This window comes from Gambusia affinis, linkage group LG05, assembly GCF_019740435.1.
Source record: "Gambusia affinis linkage group LG05, SWU_Gaff_1.0, whole genome shotgun sequence".
Lineage (NCBI taxonomy): Eukaryota > Metazoa > Chordata > Actinopteri > Cyprinodontiformes > Poeciliidae > Gambusia > Gambusia affinis.
This window is the reverse complement of record NC_057872.1, coordinates 18,943,260-18,963,519: the sequence shown is the minus strand read 5'-3', so window position 1 is coordinate 18,963,519 and position 20,260 is coordinate 18,943,260. Positions and strand designations below refer to the sequence as shown.

At 39.9% G+C, this 20,260-nt stretch overlaps 1 protein-coding gene across 1 annotated transcript in view; it reads left to right on the top strand.

Annotated features, from left to right (window-relative positions):
- The first annotated feature begins 1,040 nt into the window (after positions 1 to 1,040).
- Positions 1,041 to 20,260, top strand: part of clcn1b (chloride channel, voltage-sensitive 1b) — a 32,421-nt gene continuing 13,201 nt past the window's right edge. Inside the window, exons 1-6 of the mRNA XM_044116931.1 lie at positions 1,041 to 1,409; positions 16,427 to 16,652; positions 17,609 to 17,740; positions 17,875 to 18,003; positions 18,135 to 18,268; positions 18,615 to 18,692. Coding sequence (XP_043972866.1) covers positions 1,359 to 1,409; positions 16,427 to 16,652; positions 17,609 to 17,740; positions 17,875 to 18,003; positions 18,135 to 18,268; positions 18,615 to 18,692 — 750 coding nt within the window. The 5' untranslated portion in view covers positions 1,041 to 1,358. The remainder of the gene's footprint in view (positions 1,410 to 16,426; positions 16,653 to 17,608; positions 17,741 to 17,874; positions 18,004 to 18,134; positions 18,269 to 18,614; positions 18,693 to 20,260) is intronic.

Genomic DNA, 20,260 nt, shown 5'->3' with positions numbered 1-20,260 from the left:
GAATCTACCAGGTCTTTGTTGGTCTACTTTGTACGGTAGTTGCTTCCAGATATTGTTCAAATTGCACTTGAAATCAACATTTTCTACTGAAATCAAATTAAATAGAAAGAAGGCTTACTAAATTTGAAATTCCAACTTGAAAAGTTGGAGTCCCCCAGTTGCCTTTAGTTGAATTGCAGTGTGGATCCCATGTGCATGAAATGACAGTGAAAGTTGCAGGAGCAAACTTTTCCTTTTCCAAAAGAAAAATATTTAATAATTAATTATTAATGTATCATATATACTATAGTGAGACATTTGATAACTGCTGATGTGACATTTTCGTTTATCTATCCAGCCATTGGCTTCCACTAATCCAAGACTGGGTCATGGGAGCAACAAGTCCAGGATGAAAACCCAAACATCTCTACCCAGTGATGTCGTCCAGCTCATTCTGGAGGACCTTAAGGGTTCCCAGACTGGACAAGATGCTTAGTCTCTCCACCAGGTTCTGGATCTTCCCAGGAGTCTTCTCCAGGGTTATGCTTGGAAAACCTCCAAAACGAGGGGCTCAGAGGGCATCCTGATCAAATGCTCGGACCAAATGCTTGACTTAACTCTCCTGCACTAGCTCATATGGATTACCTGCGCCAGCTGCAGGGTTCAGGAACGTACAGAGGGCTTTGCAGGCGGGGTTCTTCAGGTTGAGTGTTTGCTGTGTTAGGGTACATTTAAGGATGAGGGCGCTGCCCCAGCATGTGAGGGTAAAGGGGGGAATGCCTCGCTGCATTGGCTGGTAAGGTGTGAGCTGTCATGGGGGGTGTCATGTGCGCCTTCTCACTCACGTTGCAGGGGCAGCCCTGTGAGGGGTGCCCTTCCAGCTACCACCCCCCACCACCCCTGGTGTCCAAACAAGAACAGGCCATCCAAACACACATAAACACACACACACACATCTAATGGTTGGCTGGTAGGGAGGGTGCTGCAGGAGCAACAAGTTCTGTTTGTGTGTGTGTGTGTGTGTTATTAGGTGTCTGCAGTTCTAATAAAGGAAAGAGCTGTGTCCCTCTCTGCCTCATCAGATGGCTTTGCTCTGCTTTGTCTGTCCGTCTCATTTCTGTCTGTCAGTCCTGAAGTGAAGCCGGGCCGCTCACAGCCTCTGGACCATCAGGAGAGGAGCGCCTTCACCAGTCGTCTCATCCGCTTAGTGTTTCGCTCTCCTCAGCCAGGAGGCCGAGAAGCAGAAGATGTTTGTGTGCTTATTTGACCTGGTGTGAAGAGTGTACGTATAACCCTGCGCGGTGCATGGTGTTTGCCAACGCCGTTGGAAATGCTGGGGTGTCCAGCGAGGTTATTTTTGGATCAGTGACAGCGTGTAAATGGCTGCAGATGCGTCGCAAAGGAAGGCTCTGAGATACCAGCAGACCCTGGTAGGTGTTTCTACCTTTACCTCCTCTCTCATCCTCACATCCTCATGGTCCATCTATACACCTGCTTTTTCTACAGCTTGACTCGCCAGATTTCCCTTTTCTGGTTGCTTTCATGTGAAGTTTGTTGCTTTTGCCCAATTTCTTTCAGTTGTCCTCCATGTTTTATCATAATGGCTACTTCTCATGGCCTCTTGTCCAATCAGTCCTCCCCATCTGCTGTCTTTTTGCTTCTTTTCTGAGCAGGACTTAGTATCAAGCACATTAACAAACCCGCAGCTTTAGAAAGCCCCCCAATGCCAGAGTGAAACCAGTAAATGCAAAGTCATCTCAACAATAAACAGGAGTTATGTTATCATTTTTCTTTTTTTTACACGCTGAGTCACTACTTGAACTCTTACCTTTCCCTGGTTATATGCTGGAAAAAAATTATTTCTTTGTGGCACCTGTACTCCCGCTCATCCTGCAGCCTTTTAAGTATTGGTGGTTATAAATACTGTATACAGGAAACTTGAGCAGACAGGTTAGCTATACATGCTTAGATGTGGCCATGTCACGATGTCATCTGTTAAAACGCTCATCCGGGGTCATTCTGTGAGGGCACTGCAGACTTTTTTATTTTCCTCCAGCGTGCTGCTGCTGCTGCAGACATAATGGACTCACAGCTTCAAACTGTCCCTTCCTGCAGCCTTGATTGTGAATTATAAGACAAGATAATGAGCAGTCACGGCCCAGAGCAGCTGGGTGGAGAGAGAACAAATTTGTAAATGACAAAGTAAGTAGAGACACAGTTCTTCTCATTTTTCTGGCCCGTCGCCCGAAGAGAATCTCTAAACCCGACCCGTCTCCATGAACCCCTATAAGACCCGCAAGTCAGATATAAATAAGAAATCTCAATTTGTCACGCTATTTACAAGCCGAACGTTTCAGCGACGTGACACTCCTCTCTTTCTCAGGTGCAAACTCTGCTGTGGCGTCCGGAAGGAATTGAAAGCCTCGGAGGGTTTGATGTGTGGGGCTGTTAATGGGTTGTCATAAAATGACTCACTTATCGATCTGGAGCAGAATGCGGTGGTGTGTGTTTTCAGGTCGACTCGCAGATTTGTTTTTGCAGCTCAGAGAAAGAGAATAAGATAAACTTTTCAAAAAGAACAGTTTTTCAAACACTGCTAAATGCAGTGTTCCTGTTGAGATTTGGTCAGTGATCATCACTGAAAGGGCTTCATTGGGACTTTATGCATAAAGTGGTGAATAAATGTAAAGGGAGGAAAAGAGGAACTAACGCGCTGCTCTTCTCTTGAAGAACAGCAGGCAAAAATTCTCTAGATTAGGGGGTCAAACACATTTTCATTTTGGGCCAAATCAAAATCGTGAATGGTCTTAACCTCTAGAACCCGACGGACCCACCGGTGGAACCTCTAGGGTTCTAGAGGTTAAAGGGCCGGTTGTGCCGAATGCATTGATAAAATCTGTACACAAACTCTTGAAATATCAATGAACATCTTTACAGTCTCTCCACGATTTTGTGATTCTTTTTTGCACCAAATAGTGTTTGTGGCACTAATTTGGAAATATTTTTGATATTTGCACTTATTTACGACGGTAACTGCAACTTTTTACTGCTCGCTGTGACAGATCATGGACTATAACCTAACATCAATTAAAGCTGAGACAGCTGTTTTGTACATGTAAGAAAGTTTTTGACAATTTTTGAGAAAAAGCTGCAATAAACTCCCAATTATTCGGGCAAAAAAGTGCAGGAATTTGTTGATTTTGTATGAATTTCCACAGTAATTCTCAAGACACCGGAGGGACTGGTTGATATAGTTTGCCAGTAAACAGATTAAAAACTGCATTTATTTGATTGATAACATGATATTTAAGCACACTTAGATTTTGGTCTATAATCTACAGGGCCACACAAAAAACTGTAGTGGTCCGGATTTGGCCCACGGGCCTCCAGTTTGGTGCATGTGCTCTAGATGTACAAAGCTTCCTGTTGTTATTGCAGAGGATATGGGTTTCTTCAAAATATTGACAAAGTAAAGAGGGTCTGAAAACAAAACGAGTTTTTAAGATTTTTATATGAGAAAATGTTGAGTATTCTGTATTATTTCCCTCCTACTCCTCAATTCTTTGATACTTATGCGTTTTTCCAAACATAAATTTGAATTCGAATAAAAACTTTTGCTGCTACCGTTGAATCGTGACAAGAAAAAGAGGTTTAAATGCTGTGAACATTTACCCTCTGGAGTTATTCTAACATAACACTTTGAGGTTGAACTTCTGGGATAGAAAAGACACATTTATTTTATAAATATGGAGGGCCATGTGTTTAAGTGGTGGCTAACCCTTTTAATATTTGTTGAAGAAATATTCAGATTTTGTATGTGCGAGGAGCTTCTGCTGCAGAAATAATAAACGTTTTCTAAAGCATCTGCTAAAATGCTAAATTCAAAGCTAAAATTAAGTCATTTGTGGAAGTAAGAATGTATTTCGCTCGACAAAATTTAAAATGAGCTATAATCAATAAATTGGCAGAGCAGCATCCAGTGAAGGTGTGCAATTCTAAAATGTCTCAAAGAGCCACTAACACTTTCTTTCATTGTAATTGTTGCAATTTAATAATTTTTTTTTTTACATTTTTGTTAGGGAATATTTAGAGAATGGAAAGTAATAATTTGTAGTCAAGGAATTTCAACTCAAACATAAAAAAAATGTTGAGTTTTTAGTCTGTTTCACTTCAGTTTGGATGTCCTTTGACCTGTAAATCAGCAAATTAGAGCGTGCCGGGTTGGGATTGTTGTGTTAACTTCCACCAGGAGACACCGCTGTCGTCGACCCCTGACCTTAACAAAGAGGAAGCTCCCTCTGTGGACCCTCAGGAAGCTGACAGATACACTCGAGCATGGTGGCGAGAACAGAGTGCTGCTTATTGGTGCTCTCCAGACGCACATGAACTGTATTTTTGAGCCCGACTTGATACAGCTGGTTGTGTGTTACGGTTTATGTGAATTGCTTGGTCCAAAATGAGGCTGTATGAGGAGCAGATCATTGAAACAGATCTCACAAGTCTCCAATAATACGGGCCACTAAATGAGGGGGGATATCGCTCACCTGCCAAATGTCTCGCACGCTAGAACGACTGGGATGTGGACGATTAAGCCATTAAACTTCACACGGTGTGGCTGTCACTGGATGTTTTTTTTCAATTACAGACATGGTTATGATGCTGTAATGACATCGTTACATCAATAGCTTCGAGATCAGACACCACATTATGAAATAGTGTCAATAACCTGCCATTGTTTGGTGCAAAGGTTAAAACCCACCACCTGTCCGGAGGAAAAGCCTCCTGGGAGAGACGGGCGGGAAAAAAAAAAAAAATCCCCACGACAAACCGTTAGAGAGAGTGAAACAGAAGTGTGTCAGTGAACATTGGGTCACACGCTTGCTAAAATTATCAGCGAGTAAGGTTTCAGCTTGGGAGTGGGGCTGGTTGGATGGATGAAGACACAGGTGGTGAGAGGGAAAGTTTGATGAGGGGAACAGAAGAGCAGAAAGGTGAAAGGTTGCTGGGAGAGTTCAGATTCAGGTGAGACGGCTTGGACAGAAACCATTTGTGGCATTTCAAAAATCAGGTTTCAAATGAGGGAAACCTTTAGAGAAGTGTGGTGGGTGGAAAAACAAGTGAAATACTTCCTGTAAACTGAGACTGCAGGTTGATTTATGATGCTACTGAGGCTCCAGGGTGGAATAAAAAGAAAGTGTGGTAGAGAGAACAAATCAGACCGAACAGCTAATGTGACATCAAATTAAAAGTTAAATCTTTAAGTTACTGATTAGACAAAAAAAAGATCCATAAAATTCACTCTTTAATTCAAACATCAAAGTTGTATAAATGTATCTCTAACATATTTTAAAAGTGTTCATATTGGGAATAAGATAAGAAGGTGAAACAAACATTAAAGTTACACTCAGGATATATTCTACATGTTATGTTTTCCTGATCTGAACAATAAAATCAACAAAAACATAATCAAAATTTAAATAAGACATTCTCCAATCTGAATGTTTTGTCCTCAGTTTGTTTATGTAATAATAATTCAAAATGATTTTCATCTCAACAAAATTCAAACAATCACATCCGATTTAGGTCAATTATAACAATAAATTTTTAATTCAAATCCAGTTTGAATGAATTAATTTGAATAAATTGGTTTCATTATTAATTTCAGTTCTTTCTACCAATTGACTAAAACTTTTCTGCCTGTGCTGAACAGCTTTTCCTGCTGCTAACTATTGTTTGGCGTCATCTCTCTTTTATAAGGCACTAAATATGGCTTGCCCCCAAAATATGTATTTCAGAACTTCTTGGTCCAAATTCTATTTGTAGATCTCATAGATCATCTGCTATATTCTTCCTCAAGGTCTTTCATTAAAGATTGATCAATAAGGAAGATGCTTAAGAACAGTCTTCCACTTTAAAGCAAAACTGAAGACAGGTGCGATATTTAAATTATAAAAAATATTTAAAATGTCTCCATGTCGTGGCAGTATGGAGTGAAACAGATTAAAATCCTCAGCCTTTTCCCAGTCAATCAGTGTGTGGCACTCCCTTGCCTTGCTCTCTTCCTGATACACCTTCTCCCTGTTAGCAGAATATGCCAGGAATGCTATGACTGGTTAGCAATGCCACTGATAAACAGTTTTCCTGTGTCGTAACTTGTTTCTCCACCATTAGCACATTTAGCGGCATGTTCACAGGATTGATTGATAGCGCTAAGACCTTCCTCCTGGCTTTGATTGGTCGATACTTGGATGGTGGAAGAGCTCGATCTTTTCACAGATTATCTGTTTCATAACAAGTTGTCATGACGTAGTTTTAACAAATAAGTAAAAAACAAAACATATTGGTTTGCTAATGTTTCACCTTTTTAATGTAATTTCTCATTTTTCTTGCAGATTTTTTTTAGAAATCTTTTGTTTGTTGTTTTTCTTGTACAGCGATTGTTTTTAAGTGTGTTTTATAAGTAAAATCGACATATACATAACATATCAGCTATTTGACGATTTGTTAGTGGGGGTTGCTGTGACTTAGTGGGAAGAGTAATTGTCTGATGAGTCAGATGAGTTGTGATCTGAAAGTTAACACACTTAACTTGTATACAGATCTATGTATCCTGTATCGCAGTCCTGATTCAGGAGTACTTTCTATTAGTCACAGACTGTAGGTAGCGCATTTATCTTCCAATCCAGAAGTTGTGAGTTTGGTTCTCTCAATGTGTCACAAGTTGCCTACCAATCACAATCAATTAGTATGAATGTGCGTGTGTTTGTAGGTGTGATTGGGTGAATGTGAAGTAATTTGATTGGTTAATTTTATTAGAAAAGCACTATTAAGCATTTAGTCCATCTCCCAACATACAGAAGTCTTAGCAATGAGTGTGAGAATCGTACAAACAGCCTGGCACCTCTACCTTTGGTCACACTCCGTTTTCTCCAAAAAGCTTTTGTTACACGTCAGCCAGTGTGGTTGTGTTGTTCACTCTGACAGGAGCAGCAATAATAATTAATAATCTATGTTCTCCGCCCTCAGATAAACCTCTCACAGCTCAGCTGCTGAAACTACACATGCATTTTCTTTGCAAATGTGGCAAATGTGTCCCCTAAAAAGGGGAAATAAGCAGACTTTGCAAGGCAATAGGATTTATTACCAAGAAAAGTCTTTATGGCAAAGAAATAATTGGCCAAGTATAAATGTCCTTACTTTTGAGCTGAGTCACCAAGGTCAAAACAACCTGTAATCAGGAAAGCTTAAAGAAACTTGTGGCTCAGGTTTTTGTAAGTGTTAGAAGTAACAATCAGAAGGTTTTTTTTCTTCTTCTTTTTTTTTGGAATAGCAAACTATTCATTATTTTATGCTTGTGGAGATCAAGAGACTTTGGGAAGAGAGTCTGCTCTTCATTATAAACTGAGGTGAAGTGAACTGGGTCAAGCTGGACTCTTTAGAAACACTAAGTGTTTTTGTTTCAGTTCTTTTATGGAGTAATTGGAGCCCACCAGTATTTGCTGGATAAAAAGCAGCCAGTACCAGTGTGCTCTAAGGTTTTGCTCCTACTTTGTCCTGTGACCCTCACTTGACTGACTCGCAGAGCCTTGTAAAGAGTGTATTTAGAGTCCGCTGGAGAAGAATGTTTTCTTTCAGACAGACATTGCTGGCAGGTGACAGTTATTGACGTAGATTTTAAATTCCAGTTTTTATGACCATAACACAATACAATTGAAACCATAATGTAAAATCTACCTTGACAACATGCCATCGTGGAGGATCCGGATGTTGTTAATCCAAAACACTTATTTATCTGATCATCAGCAATTGTGATTTTTTTTTTTCATTTTGCTGATATAGACAAGAGAATACTACTTTCCAATCTCAGTAATAGTGGACATGTGACCAACTTCACTCCAAGGTCTGACCATTCAATGCTCAGAAAAACCGTCAAACCAGAAGATATTCTCATATTCTACTGCAAAGTTTATGACAAAACAGTTGAAAGAAGAGTAAGCAGAAGCATAAAGCATCATCTCTCAAAGTTGCATTTGTATAAACAAGATTTCTGGAAAAAAGTCAGTTTGACAGAGGAGTCTAAAGTAGAGATGTTTGATTAAAACCAAACCCAGAACTTCAGCACAATCTCATCATAGTATTGACTTCATTGACATGCATACAGGTGGCTTACCAAGCTTTTAGTTGTGGAATATACTCAGTTACATTTAAATAACCTTAAGCTTGGTAGGATTACATGACTTCATTACGTCCTGGTCAATAAGGCCGTAGAAGTGAAAAAGAAACTACTTTAATTTTTGCTCTGACTGCATCTGCATAAGTCTAAAAACTCCAGTTTCTTTTGCTTTTCAGAAATCTCTCAAATAAATGAATTTTGTTTTGTTGCTATATGAGAAAGATTTTATCTAAAAAAAGACAACACTTGACCAAACAGCAAGTTTATAACACCAAATGTGTCAAGAAGCTCAATATTCTGTCATTTTGCATGTTTTTAGTCTGATAAAACAAAAATCAGTGCCGGAAGAGTTTAGGGAAACAAAATAAAGATCGGATGTTTATCACAGCAGAGATAAATCATGGTTTATGGAAACATTTCATCAATGCTGAAGGTGCTCACAGTAAAATGCAGCCAGCCCCAGGCAGACTGGACACGACTGTGGTCTCCTTTCAGCCAGCAGGTATTATTTTCATACCTGCAGCTCAGATCCTGGTAACATTTATAATCTCGCTGCAGGACGCCGCTGGATCGGCCGCCTGACTCAGAGACTTCCCCTCTGAATTAAGAGCTGCTGACACTTTATTGTCAACCCTCAAGTGGCCGTATTAACTTCTGATGCTTCCCCCTCAGTGTGTGCGTGCAGCTCTCACCATACCTGTCACTCACTGTTGCAGTACAGTGCAGAGGCAGATTCGGTGTGTGTCCTCTACATGGTCAAAGACAGCAAAGGACAGATGTAAGACGGATTTTCAAACTCCTTGCTGCTAGTTGGAGAGACGCTGGAGACTGAGCAACAGGAGCAGCTTAGAGGAAAAGCGGCAGGAAAGATGAGAGAGCGTATCAACACGTTTGAGACGGTTCTGAATATAGATCAGTTTCTGGTAAGTCTGACTTTGTAATTTAACTGGTTTCCTCGTAGAGTGAGGGTGTTCAAAGTCCCACTGAGGCCCCTGGAAGCAACTCAAGAATGGTACATGTGGTACCTCATCCACCAGCACAGCACAGATGAGGTTGGAAACTTTTCCTTTCATTCAAATGTATGTCTGTTAAAAGTCAAAACTTGCTTTCTTTTTAATTTCATAGTACATATAAATATCCATCAGTTTTTACTCAGAAGCAGACCTGGGAGGACCCAAATCTGCACTGAATTAATTTTTAAATCTGGTCTTATATGGCAAACATTTTCAAGGAAAGACCGACTGGAATACTTTTCTTGTCTTTCAGAATAAATAAGACAAAAAAAATCAGCCGAACCCCTGCAAAAGTTTGAAAACTAAATGTTTTTTTCTTCTTTTTATATTTAATGAAGCAAAACTACAAAATCCTTTTGATATTTTGGATCTGCAGTGATTTACAAATCCTTTCCCTCAAAAACGAGTTTCTTTGTTTCACTCAAATGCTGCATTGTTGAGGAATATTTTTAATTAAGCAAAAATCAAGTTTTTGTGGCCCTCGACCATTTACAACTTGTTGATTTGTGTCCATGTGGCAGATTGTTTGGACATATCTCTTAAGCACAAACAGATGTGATGATTTTTGAATGAATCGTCAAGTCTTATTTACATTTCAAGTGTTTAAAATTACTCTCATATATATTTTTTTAATATTATAAAGTTAATGTGAACAGAATGATCTCTGGTTTAGAGTTGCTGAGTTACTCGGTGTAAAGTTGCATTATTCGGTTTCATGTGTTTTCCCCCTTTTGGCTCTGACTTGCCTTAATTAAAACATGACAGCTTGAGCAGTGTTTGGATGAGCCGTGGGATTGTTATTGTGCCGGTTAATTAGTGTATGCATACGGAGACACACACGCTCTGGGAATGTGTGTGTGCTTATCTGCTGATCAGTGAGTGGGTCAGATTTTATTGTTAACCTTGTGCTACAGGACGGGGTTTTGCTCTTGTTAGCCTTCAATACATGCAGATTCTTATTTACCAGACCTATGAACATATAGAGGAAACGTTTGCTTGTGTGTTTCTTATGAATATGCAGCTTTTCCAAATAAGAGATGCAGGAATGTAGGTTTATTTTGTCTAATTAACTCTCAATGTCATGCTGCCCTTTAAGCCTCTGCCTCTACCAGCAGCTCCAGCTGTGGTCAAAGAGTTTCTCTCTCTTTCACTCTGAAAAATTTATTTCTGGGTGCATTAATTTTCACATTGGGTTTATTGTTTTTTTGTGAAAAGTATGATCTTGTTAAAGTGAAGAGCAGTAAGATCCTTCAGGCCTCCTTCCAGCGCCAAAATGTTGAGTCATTCCTCATTTCTTTCAGCTTGCTTCCAATGAGTCAGACTTTAGAGCTGCACAAGGTCTGCAATATCAACGTCGGCATAATTGGCATCATTTAGTATCTCGTCATGTAAAGGGACGCACTTTAATGCTCTGGGTGCAATGTATTCGCTTGCATTTAGTTGGTCTTTCCTGCTCTTTATGCACAAACATGATAAAGCTTTTAGTCAACAAAATGTATGAACTCACAGAAAGGAAGGGGAAAATTACAATGATGGAAAACGAGGATAAAAACAATCCGTGTGTTCAAGATTTTCGAAGATCTCTTTAAAATATTCTGTGAACCTCTTTAACTTTTTCTCCTTTTTATTGTCCTGTACCTGTGCTTTTTTTTGGCTGAAGAACATTGATTTTTAAGCCTAACTAATTTATCACTTAGAAAGTTATTTAATTAAGCAATTCAAATAAAAATAAAAAAAGGATTATTTTAAGCACTTATTTGTGCTATCTTGATTATAATCACTTCTGTTTAATGAGAATCCTTATTTCAGTTTTTGAAGTGTAGAATATTACATGAAACTCACAAAATATCCTTTGGAAGCACAAATTTTGTCATGTTATAAACTACAAGCAGAGGGAGGACTGTTTGACAGCAGATAGTTATTGATGCAGCAGGTCATGGATAAGTAAGACGGCAGTTCACAGACAGTATCCAGGCATGCAATAAGTTGAGTGGAAGGAAAAAGTGCAGGAGGAAAAGTTGGGGAAATAAAAGGGATAATAAAAGTCTTGTGAGGATTGTGAAGTGAAGCCCATGCAAGGATTTGAAAGAGATTTATGAGTTGTTGGCTTGCGTCTGAAGTCTGTCCTTCCTGAGTTACCACTGACAGACATATCCAGAACTCTGAATCGCCACACTATCACGTTTAACCACTCCTGAACTAATGATATTATCAGAAATATGTTGCCTAGGCCAAAGAGAAAAACTGTTGAACTGTTGTTGTTCATCCTGAATTCTGTTTCCAGGTTAAAGTATATTCTGCATTTCAACTAGAAATCACAAAATGAGAATTTGGGGGAAGAATGTAGAGCATTGCTGGTCACACTTTTCCTGTCTGGGTATCCCTCTGTTATGTCTTGGGTTGTTTTTTTTGTTTATTTCTGAGTTCATAGTTTTGATTATTTGTTTCCTGTGTTACTCATTCTTAATTTCTACAATCTAGTTTTCTTAAGAACTTGACATCTGTAATGCGTCTACAGATGAGTTTCTGTAATTAAATTACTGAATTAAATGAACCTTTCAGTGGAAGTCTAATTTATTTATATGAACATGTAAATATGACCCTAATAAACTTCAAAACTTAAAAAAAATAAATAAATTACATCATCGAACGTTTGGTCTTAAGCAACATAAGCAACATTTAGACATCATTTGTGCAGCTTCTGAAATAAATCTAAAGAAACTGACATGAAAATGGTATTTTTGCATAAAATACATTGGATGGTCACCACTGGGCGTTTTCTGTGAAAATCAAAACAAGCATCACTTCCTGCCAGCATCCTCAGAACCTTCCATTACTGTGGTTGAAGGTGTGCCAATGTACTGCAGTTTGACAGCTGGGCCCTGCAGAAGACAGAGATGGGAACTGAGAACCATCAATTCCCATCGAATTGATCTGTCCAGACAGATCCTGTCTGTCCAGGATCTGCTTCAGGGGAACACAGCTCTGAAAGTTATCAGACCTCTTGTTCTCTCTATGTGTTGCTTCCATGAGGGACATAACCACCTTCTTTTTAGGTCTATCAGTTTTCTAATTTTTCCTTTAAATTAAGAAAACTCCTTCTTTTGTTGTATTGCATTCTCTCTGGTATACAATTAGGTGAGATCAGAACATATTTGATTGAAAAATTGGTTGTCGAACTGAAGGCTGATTTATCTGTGCATCATCTTTGCACAATGTTTTTGTTCGTTATCGTTTTTCTTCTTCTTTTTTGTTTGGTTTGTGTTTTCACCCAGCTGTTGACTTTCCTCATCTTTAAAGCTCACACTGCACCATATTCTGTCATGATCAGATGCAAAGATTGACTGGAAAATCAGTGAGAAATACTTGTAAAGATGTTAGGAAAATTCGATTGCTTGGCAGCAAAACAAACACTCAGAGATTGTTTCAAACTCTTTATTTATAAGTAAGCCTAAGGGGAATAGTTCATGATTTTTCATTTTCTGTCACTAATTAGGCTTGCCTAAAATGCAAGTACATTTCTTATAAAAGTTTTTTTTTCCCACTTTAAGCTCCTAATGAGAGGTCCAAATGTCTGAGGTGAGCAGATACGCCTGGCTGCCTTCATGTTTCCTCAGAGAAATTCAAGGGAGAAATAATTAAAACCACAAGGAGATATGAGGGAATCTTGTTGTAGTGAAACAAATACATGAAGGAAGATGACTGAGAAGAGGGACTTCATTTTAGGGCTGGCCCAGATTTGTGAGAGCCAAAGAAAACTGTTGCAACATCGCTGTGAAGTGTGAGAACATTTAGACAAAATGGTTACTGAGTCACTGATATCAACTCTGTGTTTTTCACTGGCCACTGAGCCTACAAGGTCAAACGCTGACACAATGAACGCACAAGGCCGAGAGGAAGCAAAGTGACCAGACAGGAATAAATCCTGACTGCGGCGGCCTTCTCACGCTGTCACCAGCTCATTTGTTCAACGTCTTACACAACCTGTGTAAAAGTATTCTCATTCAGTGACATTTTTTACACTTTGCCTTGTTACAAGCACAGACTTTGGTGTATTTGAGCGGGATTTTATGAGATAGATTAACACAGACGGGTCTTTTATTGTGAAAAGGAAGGAAAATAACAGTTTCAGCAGCAGGTCAGTTTTGCTTGTTGAAAAGCTGAAAGTTTTCTCTGAGCTGAATCAGGTTGAACGGAGAGCACATCAACGTGAATCCCTTTTGATGTTTTGTCACAGATTCTCAATTGTATTTAGTTCTGAACTTTGACTATGCCACTCTAACACATGATTATGCTATCCTCTAAAGAAGGGCTGAAAACTTGAAACATGTATAAGGGATCAGAAAGAGATCAGTAAACAGGAACAAGCATGGAGTTGCATAAAGTTTCGAGAAAATAAAGCACAGTTAAACTGAATTATATGAGAGATCTCCATAGTTCATCAAAAGGCTTAACAACCATGAGAAATAAACTGATTTGAAATCGTTTATGTCTGAAATGGCAACGCTGTACCTTCATCGTACAAGAGGAAGTCTGAATTGGTGAAGAACTCAATGAGCCTTTATTTTTATTTTTAGAGAACAACAAACTTCTTTAAAAAGGACCCAATTCTGTTGAGAAGATTCAAAACTAGCTGGCCGTGAAGTTCCACCATAAATTACTTCCCCAATGAATACCCAACATAATGCAAGAGCATTCTGCCTGCTTTCCATTGGAGGTCAAATGTTTCGCTGGTAGTTCTTCGTCCTGCAGGTTCCTGTTGCCAACGTCCCTGGTTTCGGTGGTGCCTGGTGCCAGCAGCTGTTTGATGATGTTGATGGATTAGCGTTCCCATGTTAATGTGTAGCATATCAGTGTTGTTGGTGGTGAGCTCGTCTGCAGAGTGTGATGAGAGACAGAACAGCACCAGAGCTGCTGCCACATCATGCTGAAGACAACTGATGAAGAACAGGTAAAACCGCCACGACCACAGGCTCCCTGCAGACGGAGGCTGACTTTATTTGATTACTTTTATTCGCCCTGAAAGGGGCTAACTGGTCTTTTTCCAACTCTTTTTTATTTCACTAAGGTGTAGAAATAGCTCAATACATTTCAGTTTACATTAAAATACATTTTATCTCCAAAACGCTCGCTTTTCAGAAATGTTTATGTCTAAAAAAAATTATCCATAGTTAAATTAGGTATTAAAGTTACTTTATTATTTCTCAATGCTGCTGACTCCTTCCTGAGAAAACATGTAAGATTATTGTTGTTCAATTATTATTACATTTTTTATCTTAGATTTGATTTTCTTTGGTCTGCATCTTTTATTGTTTCCATTTTGGACATTATAGTCAGACACTTTGGGACAGGACGTGTCCAAAAACATGAAGTTATTGTGCCTGAGTGAACTCAGAAACTGTTGCTCGTCTTTTCCTTGTTGCTTTGTCGCCATTTCCTCTCTGAGTGGTTTCTACTCATGTTGGTGTGGGACATATTTCACTTATTTTTCTGTGGGTAATCAGTCTCTTAGTCTGACCGGCTTCAGCTAGCATCTTCACCAGGTCTTTTGATTTTGTTCTGGGATTGATACTCACATTTTCTACTAAAACACTTTCATGTCTGTTAGACAGCTGGACATTCTCATGGTTTTTATACTGCATTTAAACTGCTGAATGTGACGGCTTCCTATTGAATTGAATATCTTTGCACTCAAGGATATTCAATATTGATATCTTTTTTAGATTTTATACTAGGGAACAATATGTTTGGAGCTTTAAAGTACATCCACGTAGGACTTTCAGTTTACTCAAATGAAGAGAATTAATCAGATTACAGAGCTCTGATATCTTCTGGGTTCCCCAGATTGTTTATCAAGATTGTTTTGATATTTGTTCCAGAATATCTCCTGATATTTCTGGAATTTCACAAACAGAAGCAACTTTTGTTAATCCTAACTAGTCTAAAATGAAGACATTTAGTATGATTTAAAACAAGACCAAAAAAACTGAAATAAAAAAAAAACAGGTGAGATTCAAAATAATGAATGACTTTCAATGTTTCACTTTCTGTCCACTGAACAAACTCCTGAACTCATTTTAAATGCATCCTTGAGAAATGTTTACCACTTTCACTCCGACAGCATCTGGACTTCAAAACGATTGAAAACATCCAAAGTAAAACTGAGATTTTTAGTTTCGGGTCTTGTGTAAGTAATTTTTTATGAGGTTGAAACTACTATCCTGTTAGGGATGCAGCTGATGTCCCGAATTACAGTTTGTGATTTGTCGTGTTTAACGAGATTTAAAATAACTCACTAGACGATTTAGAGGCTTCAAAAGCCTGCGGCAGTAACTGCATGGCCACCTGCTATGTGGTGCATTCATGTATTAATTATAAACTTCTATATTAGTCACTTTGTCATGTGGTTGTAGTGAGTCAGTTATCACATTGGAGCTGTTTGTTACAGGAAGAAAATCTGAAGAAAATCTTTCCTAAAAATAAAAATAAAAAATAAAAAAACAAACAAAAACTTGTCCCCGTCAGGCTGAAACTTCTCCCAGCAGATGAGCTCCCAGATTGTCCTTGTACATTCATATTGTGACTTCATCGGGAAATTATGTGCTTGGAAGCTGAGAGTGCATCCTGCAGGGCCTCGTGCTTGGACGTGCCAGCTCTCCTTTCCTGTGTGAACATGAGACAGAAATGCGTGGCAGCCAGCCCTCCTTATGATTTTTTAGCTTGAGTGGTGGGATGCATGTGATCTGCAGGGTTTGGTTGCAGCTCGGAGCCTCTGCAGCGTTTTACGGCTCCTGCGATTTTAACGAGTGCTCTGCAAACCGATCGCAAGGTGTCGTGTTTTCTGGCCCCGGCGTGTGTGCCAGGCCCTGTGGTTGTAGGCGTAAAGCAGGCGCGCAGCCGGAAGAAGAAGATGTGGCATGTGTTTTCTCCTCCAGGATCTCCTCCTCGGGCTCTTGTTCAGCCTCTTCCTCCACTCAGGGAGGGGTTTTTCCACTCTCTATGCCATATTTGTCTATTTTTGTCTGTCAAGGTATTCAGGCTGATGTGTATCCCTTTACACACAAGGCACAAATTCACATCTCTTTTTTGTAATCCCAGGATTCACTCTAGTAGATCTTCTTTTATTCCTCTCCAAAACCATTTCCCCAGGCTTGTGGATTTCACGCAACTTTTTACTGCGTCCTGTTTTCTGCAAACAGAAGGTTTTGTTGGCAGTGCTTTTTGTTTCTCAGTGACCCTCAGTCTTGCCCCTGCGTTACAGCTGTACGGGGAGTACAGGGAGCAGCTTGGAAACTTCGCCCGACGGGAGGCCGCCCGCCTGCTGACAGAGAGACAATGGAGAAGACAAGCCGGGGAAAACACCTCGGCCACGGGTCGCAGAGGCCTCGGCCGGCGACATCACCTCCATCAGAACCCTGCCATCTTGGAGTCACATCAAAGCCACAACTCCTCCACCAAGAAGCCTCAGCCCTACTCCAAATGCCAGGGTGAGCAACGCCGGCGGCTTTTCCAAACCTGCAGCCTCGCCATCGTCGCTTCCATTTTGCAATTTTGCGTCTGTCTTTAATGAAAGCAAAGTTCTTTAATCGCACAGCTCTGCCGTGACAGAGAGATTATTGTACAGCATCGGTTTCTGAATGCTTTGCACATTAGGATTTTACATGCCACACGATAAGCTCATAAAATGTGATACAGAACTTTAATACCAGCAGGACTTAAGGTAAAATTTTAAGCCACCGAGATCAGGATGACTGCGAGGAGCTGATACCGCCAGAAGGATGGAAAACAACATGCACAGCTATACATCACTCAATGTACAGTTTGAATCAGTAAATTAAAATGTGCATTTGGTTCAAATAAAATAAATAGTGTACTAATCCCAACGCGAAATTAAATATAATTGTTACTCGTATTACCCAAGAGTTGTTGTAGATGTTGATGATTCCAGGCAGGAAGGATGTCCTGTACACGTCCTGGAAAATTATGACTGCACATCCTCATGAACACACCGTCTCCAGGGTGAAACATGGTGGTGGCAGCATCATGCTGTGTTGATACTCTTTTTAAGAAAAGACCGGGAAGCTGGTCAGAGATGGTGAGAAGATGGATGGAGCTAACGACAGGGAGAACAAGTCAGATTTTCATTTGGAGTGCCTCAGCGTTTTTAAACTAAAGCTGAACAGATGATGTGAACCTAAGGTCATGTTTTGGGATTAACAAAATGAAAATTGACGCCTTCATATTAAGCTTTTTCAAGCTTTATTTTGTGTTGTCTGCTTTCGTTAAGATTTCCTAAGCTTGCAAACAATTCAAATTATTTTAGGTTCCATGTTAAAATCATCTTGGTGTCCCTTTTAGATCCAATTACCAAAATTGTAATTTAATCAGTTTATGCTTGCGGTAGATTTGAATGTGACTCAATAATTTTATCTCTCTGACCCAGACTGTTTGGCTCGAGTGAGGCGGTATATTGTGACGAAGATGGGGGAGGACTGGATATTTTTGATCCTTCTGGGTCTGACTATGGCTCTGGTCAGCTGGAGCATGGACTACGCCAGTGCCAAGAGTCTACAAGGTATCCCTGGTCACATTTACTTTGATGATTATTATTATTAAATCTGCATTTTCACAGTGGTTTTAATTGTGTTGCAGTAGATATTTACCATGTTTATTCTCATATGCAGTTGTTGCTTTTCTTTTGTGTTAAAGCCTACAAATGGATACACGGAGAACTTAAGGGCAATGTGCCGCTGCAGTACCTTGCCTGGGTTACATATCCCATAATCCTCATCGTTTTTGCCTCGCTCTTCTGTCATCTGGTTTCCCCTCAGGCCATCGGTTAGCTCTCATTGTCTCTCTCTGTCTCCGTTTGTTTCATCGTTTGAAGTTAGCAAAACGTAACTTCTCTTTTACTGACGTAGCTGCAATGGCTTGTTCACCGTTTGGTGTTTCCTTTGTTTTGTTGACAGGTTCTGGCATCCCAGAGCTCAAAACCATCCTGAGAGGCGTAGTCCTGAAAGAGTACCTGACCCTCAAGGCCTTCATAGCTAAAGTCATCGGCCTGACTGCTGCTCTCGGCAGCGGGATGCCAGTGGGCAAAGAGGTTAACAGACCCTCTTTTTAACCTCTTCACCTTCAAAGTTGCTCTGTCACCACACATCTATTACAGATCATCATGCTGTAGTCATGTCTTTCTCTGCCGCTCTAGCTGCTCTTTCATTCCAGCCTGTGAGTAATAAATCAACTTCTGTCATGTTTCCCCTCACTCCCTCGCCTCACGGGACCGAGGCTAATTATTCAGCGGAGTACATTCATTTTCTCCATTACAGTAGCGGGACAGCTGCCACATCCAGAAATTTACTCGCTGATTTTTCTGTTCTGATACACGACCCAGTCTGGATCCTTTTGTTTCGCTAAGAGTAACTCTAATGTGCTCTCTTCCCCTCCAGGGTCCGTTTGTCCACATAGCCAGTATCTGTGCGGCGGTGCTGAGCCGATTCATGTCCATCTTCTCTGGAGTGTATGAGGTAAGCTGAAGCCCCGACCAAGAAACTGCAAGTTTATGGAAAATCAATCAAAATACCAAATTAGATGAGGAATGCTGGTTTGTACGGTGCTTTGCCAAAGCATTCATACTTCTTGAACTTTTTTTTCTATTTTGTCAGGTTATCACCACAGACTGTATTTTGGTTTATTTGGATTTTATGTAAGAATAAAGTAGTGTATATCTGTGAAGCAGAAGGAATATGAGAAACGTTTTTTTTAATTTGAAAAGTGTAGCAATGTTTGGTTGCCTATGTTCAACGTTTTGGCCAATACACGAGAAACTATGAGTGGAAACTACGACGTCCATCACCTTGAGCCAACCATTCCTGAACACGACGGTGTACACTTCATATTCTTATCACTTCACATTTATGTGCTGCTTTGTGTTGATTTACCACCAAAAATGCTAATAAAATACTATGAAGTTTAATGTGACAAAATGTGCAAAGAGTCAAGGGTTTTCAATGCTTTTGCTAGGCTGTGTAATTTTCTGTATTGCTTGTGTTATTATCGTCATTAAAGTTACAGGGTTCCCACTGAAAAGTCTATTTTTGAATCTGTAAAAAAACAGTATGTATATGTATCATCTCTAAATTAGAGGGGAGCTTGCAAGCCTGAGGACAACAACCCAATGTGAATTAAATTGGTAGGAGCATCATGTTGTTTGAGTTTTTTGCTGCAGGAAGAAGTGGTGCACTTCACAAAATAGATGTCATCACAAGGAAAGAACATATGTAGAAATATTGAAGCAAAACCCCAACATATTAGCCTAAGCATCCCACTAACTACTTAAAGTCGACAAAGACAATGTTTTCAAGTGACCTAAGTTGTGAACTTATTCCCATAGAAAGTTGACCATAAATCTGACTCAGTTCCACCAGTTCTGTCAAAAAGAATGAGGAAAAGTTTCCAGCAAGTTGTTGTGAGAAGCTTCTGTGGAAGGAAACCCAAAATGTTTGATGCAGGTCATTCAGTTTAAAGGCAATGCTACCAAATACTAATTAAATCTGTGTAAAGTTTTGAATTTGAAGTCATAAAATGTTCTAGAAATAGTTAAACAGGAATAACTGCTTTTTCAAACCAAGCTTTATTTCAATTGTTACAGCTCTTTGTTGCTGCTTTGAGTTTCCTTCAGACTGACCAGCTAGCTGAAAATGGGAAACCTGTAATTGATTTTCCGTGTTTGTGTGTGTTTGTCCTGCCCAGCTCCTGCTTTCCCCTTCCAGTTTGCCTTTGTTTTGATTGTCTCTCACACTTCGCCTGTGTTTGTGTCTGTATTAATAGTGTGACCATGATGTCTGGCATGTGTATTAACAGTGATCTCCCGTGTCCCCGTCTCCCTCTTCCCCCACTCTCCTGGTTCTGGCTCGCCTCTGCTTGCTTGTGTTACGCCTAACCCCAGAGTGGCATCCATAACAAGGACCTGCTGGTGTGTGCGTGTGCGGTGGGAGTGGCCACCTGTTTTGCTGCTCCAATAGGAGGCAAGTCTCACCAACCAATCAGATACAAGTCTGCTGACAGCTTTGCTCTCCTGAAGAAACATCTGAAG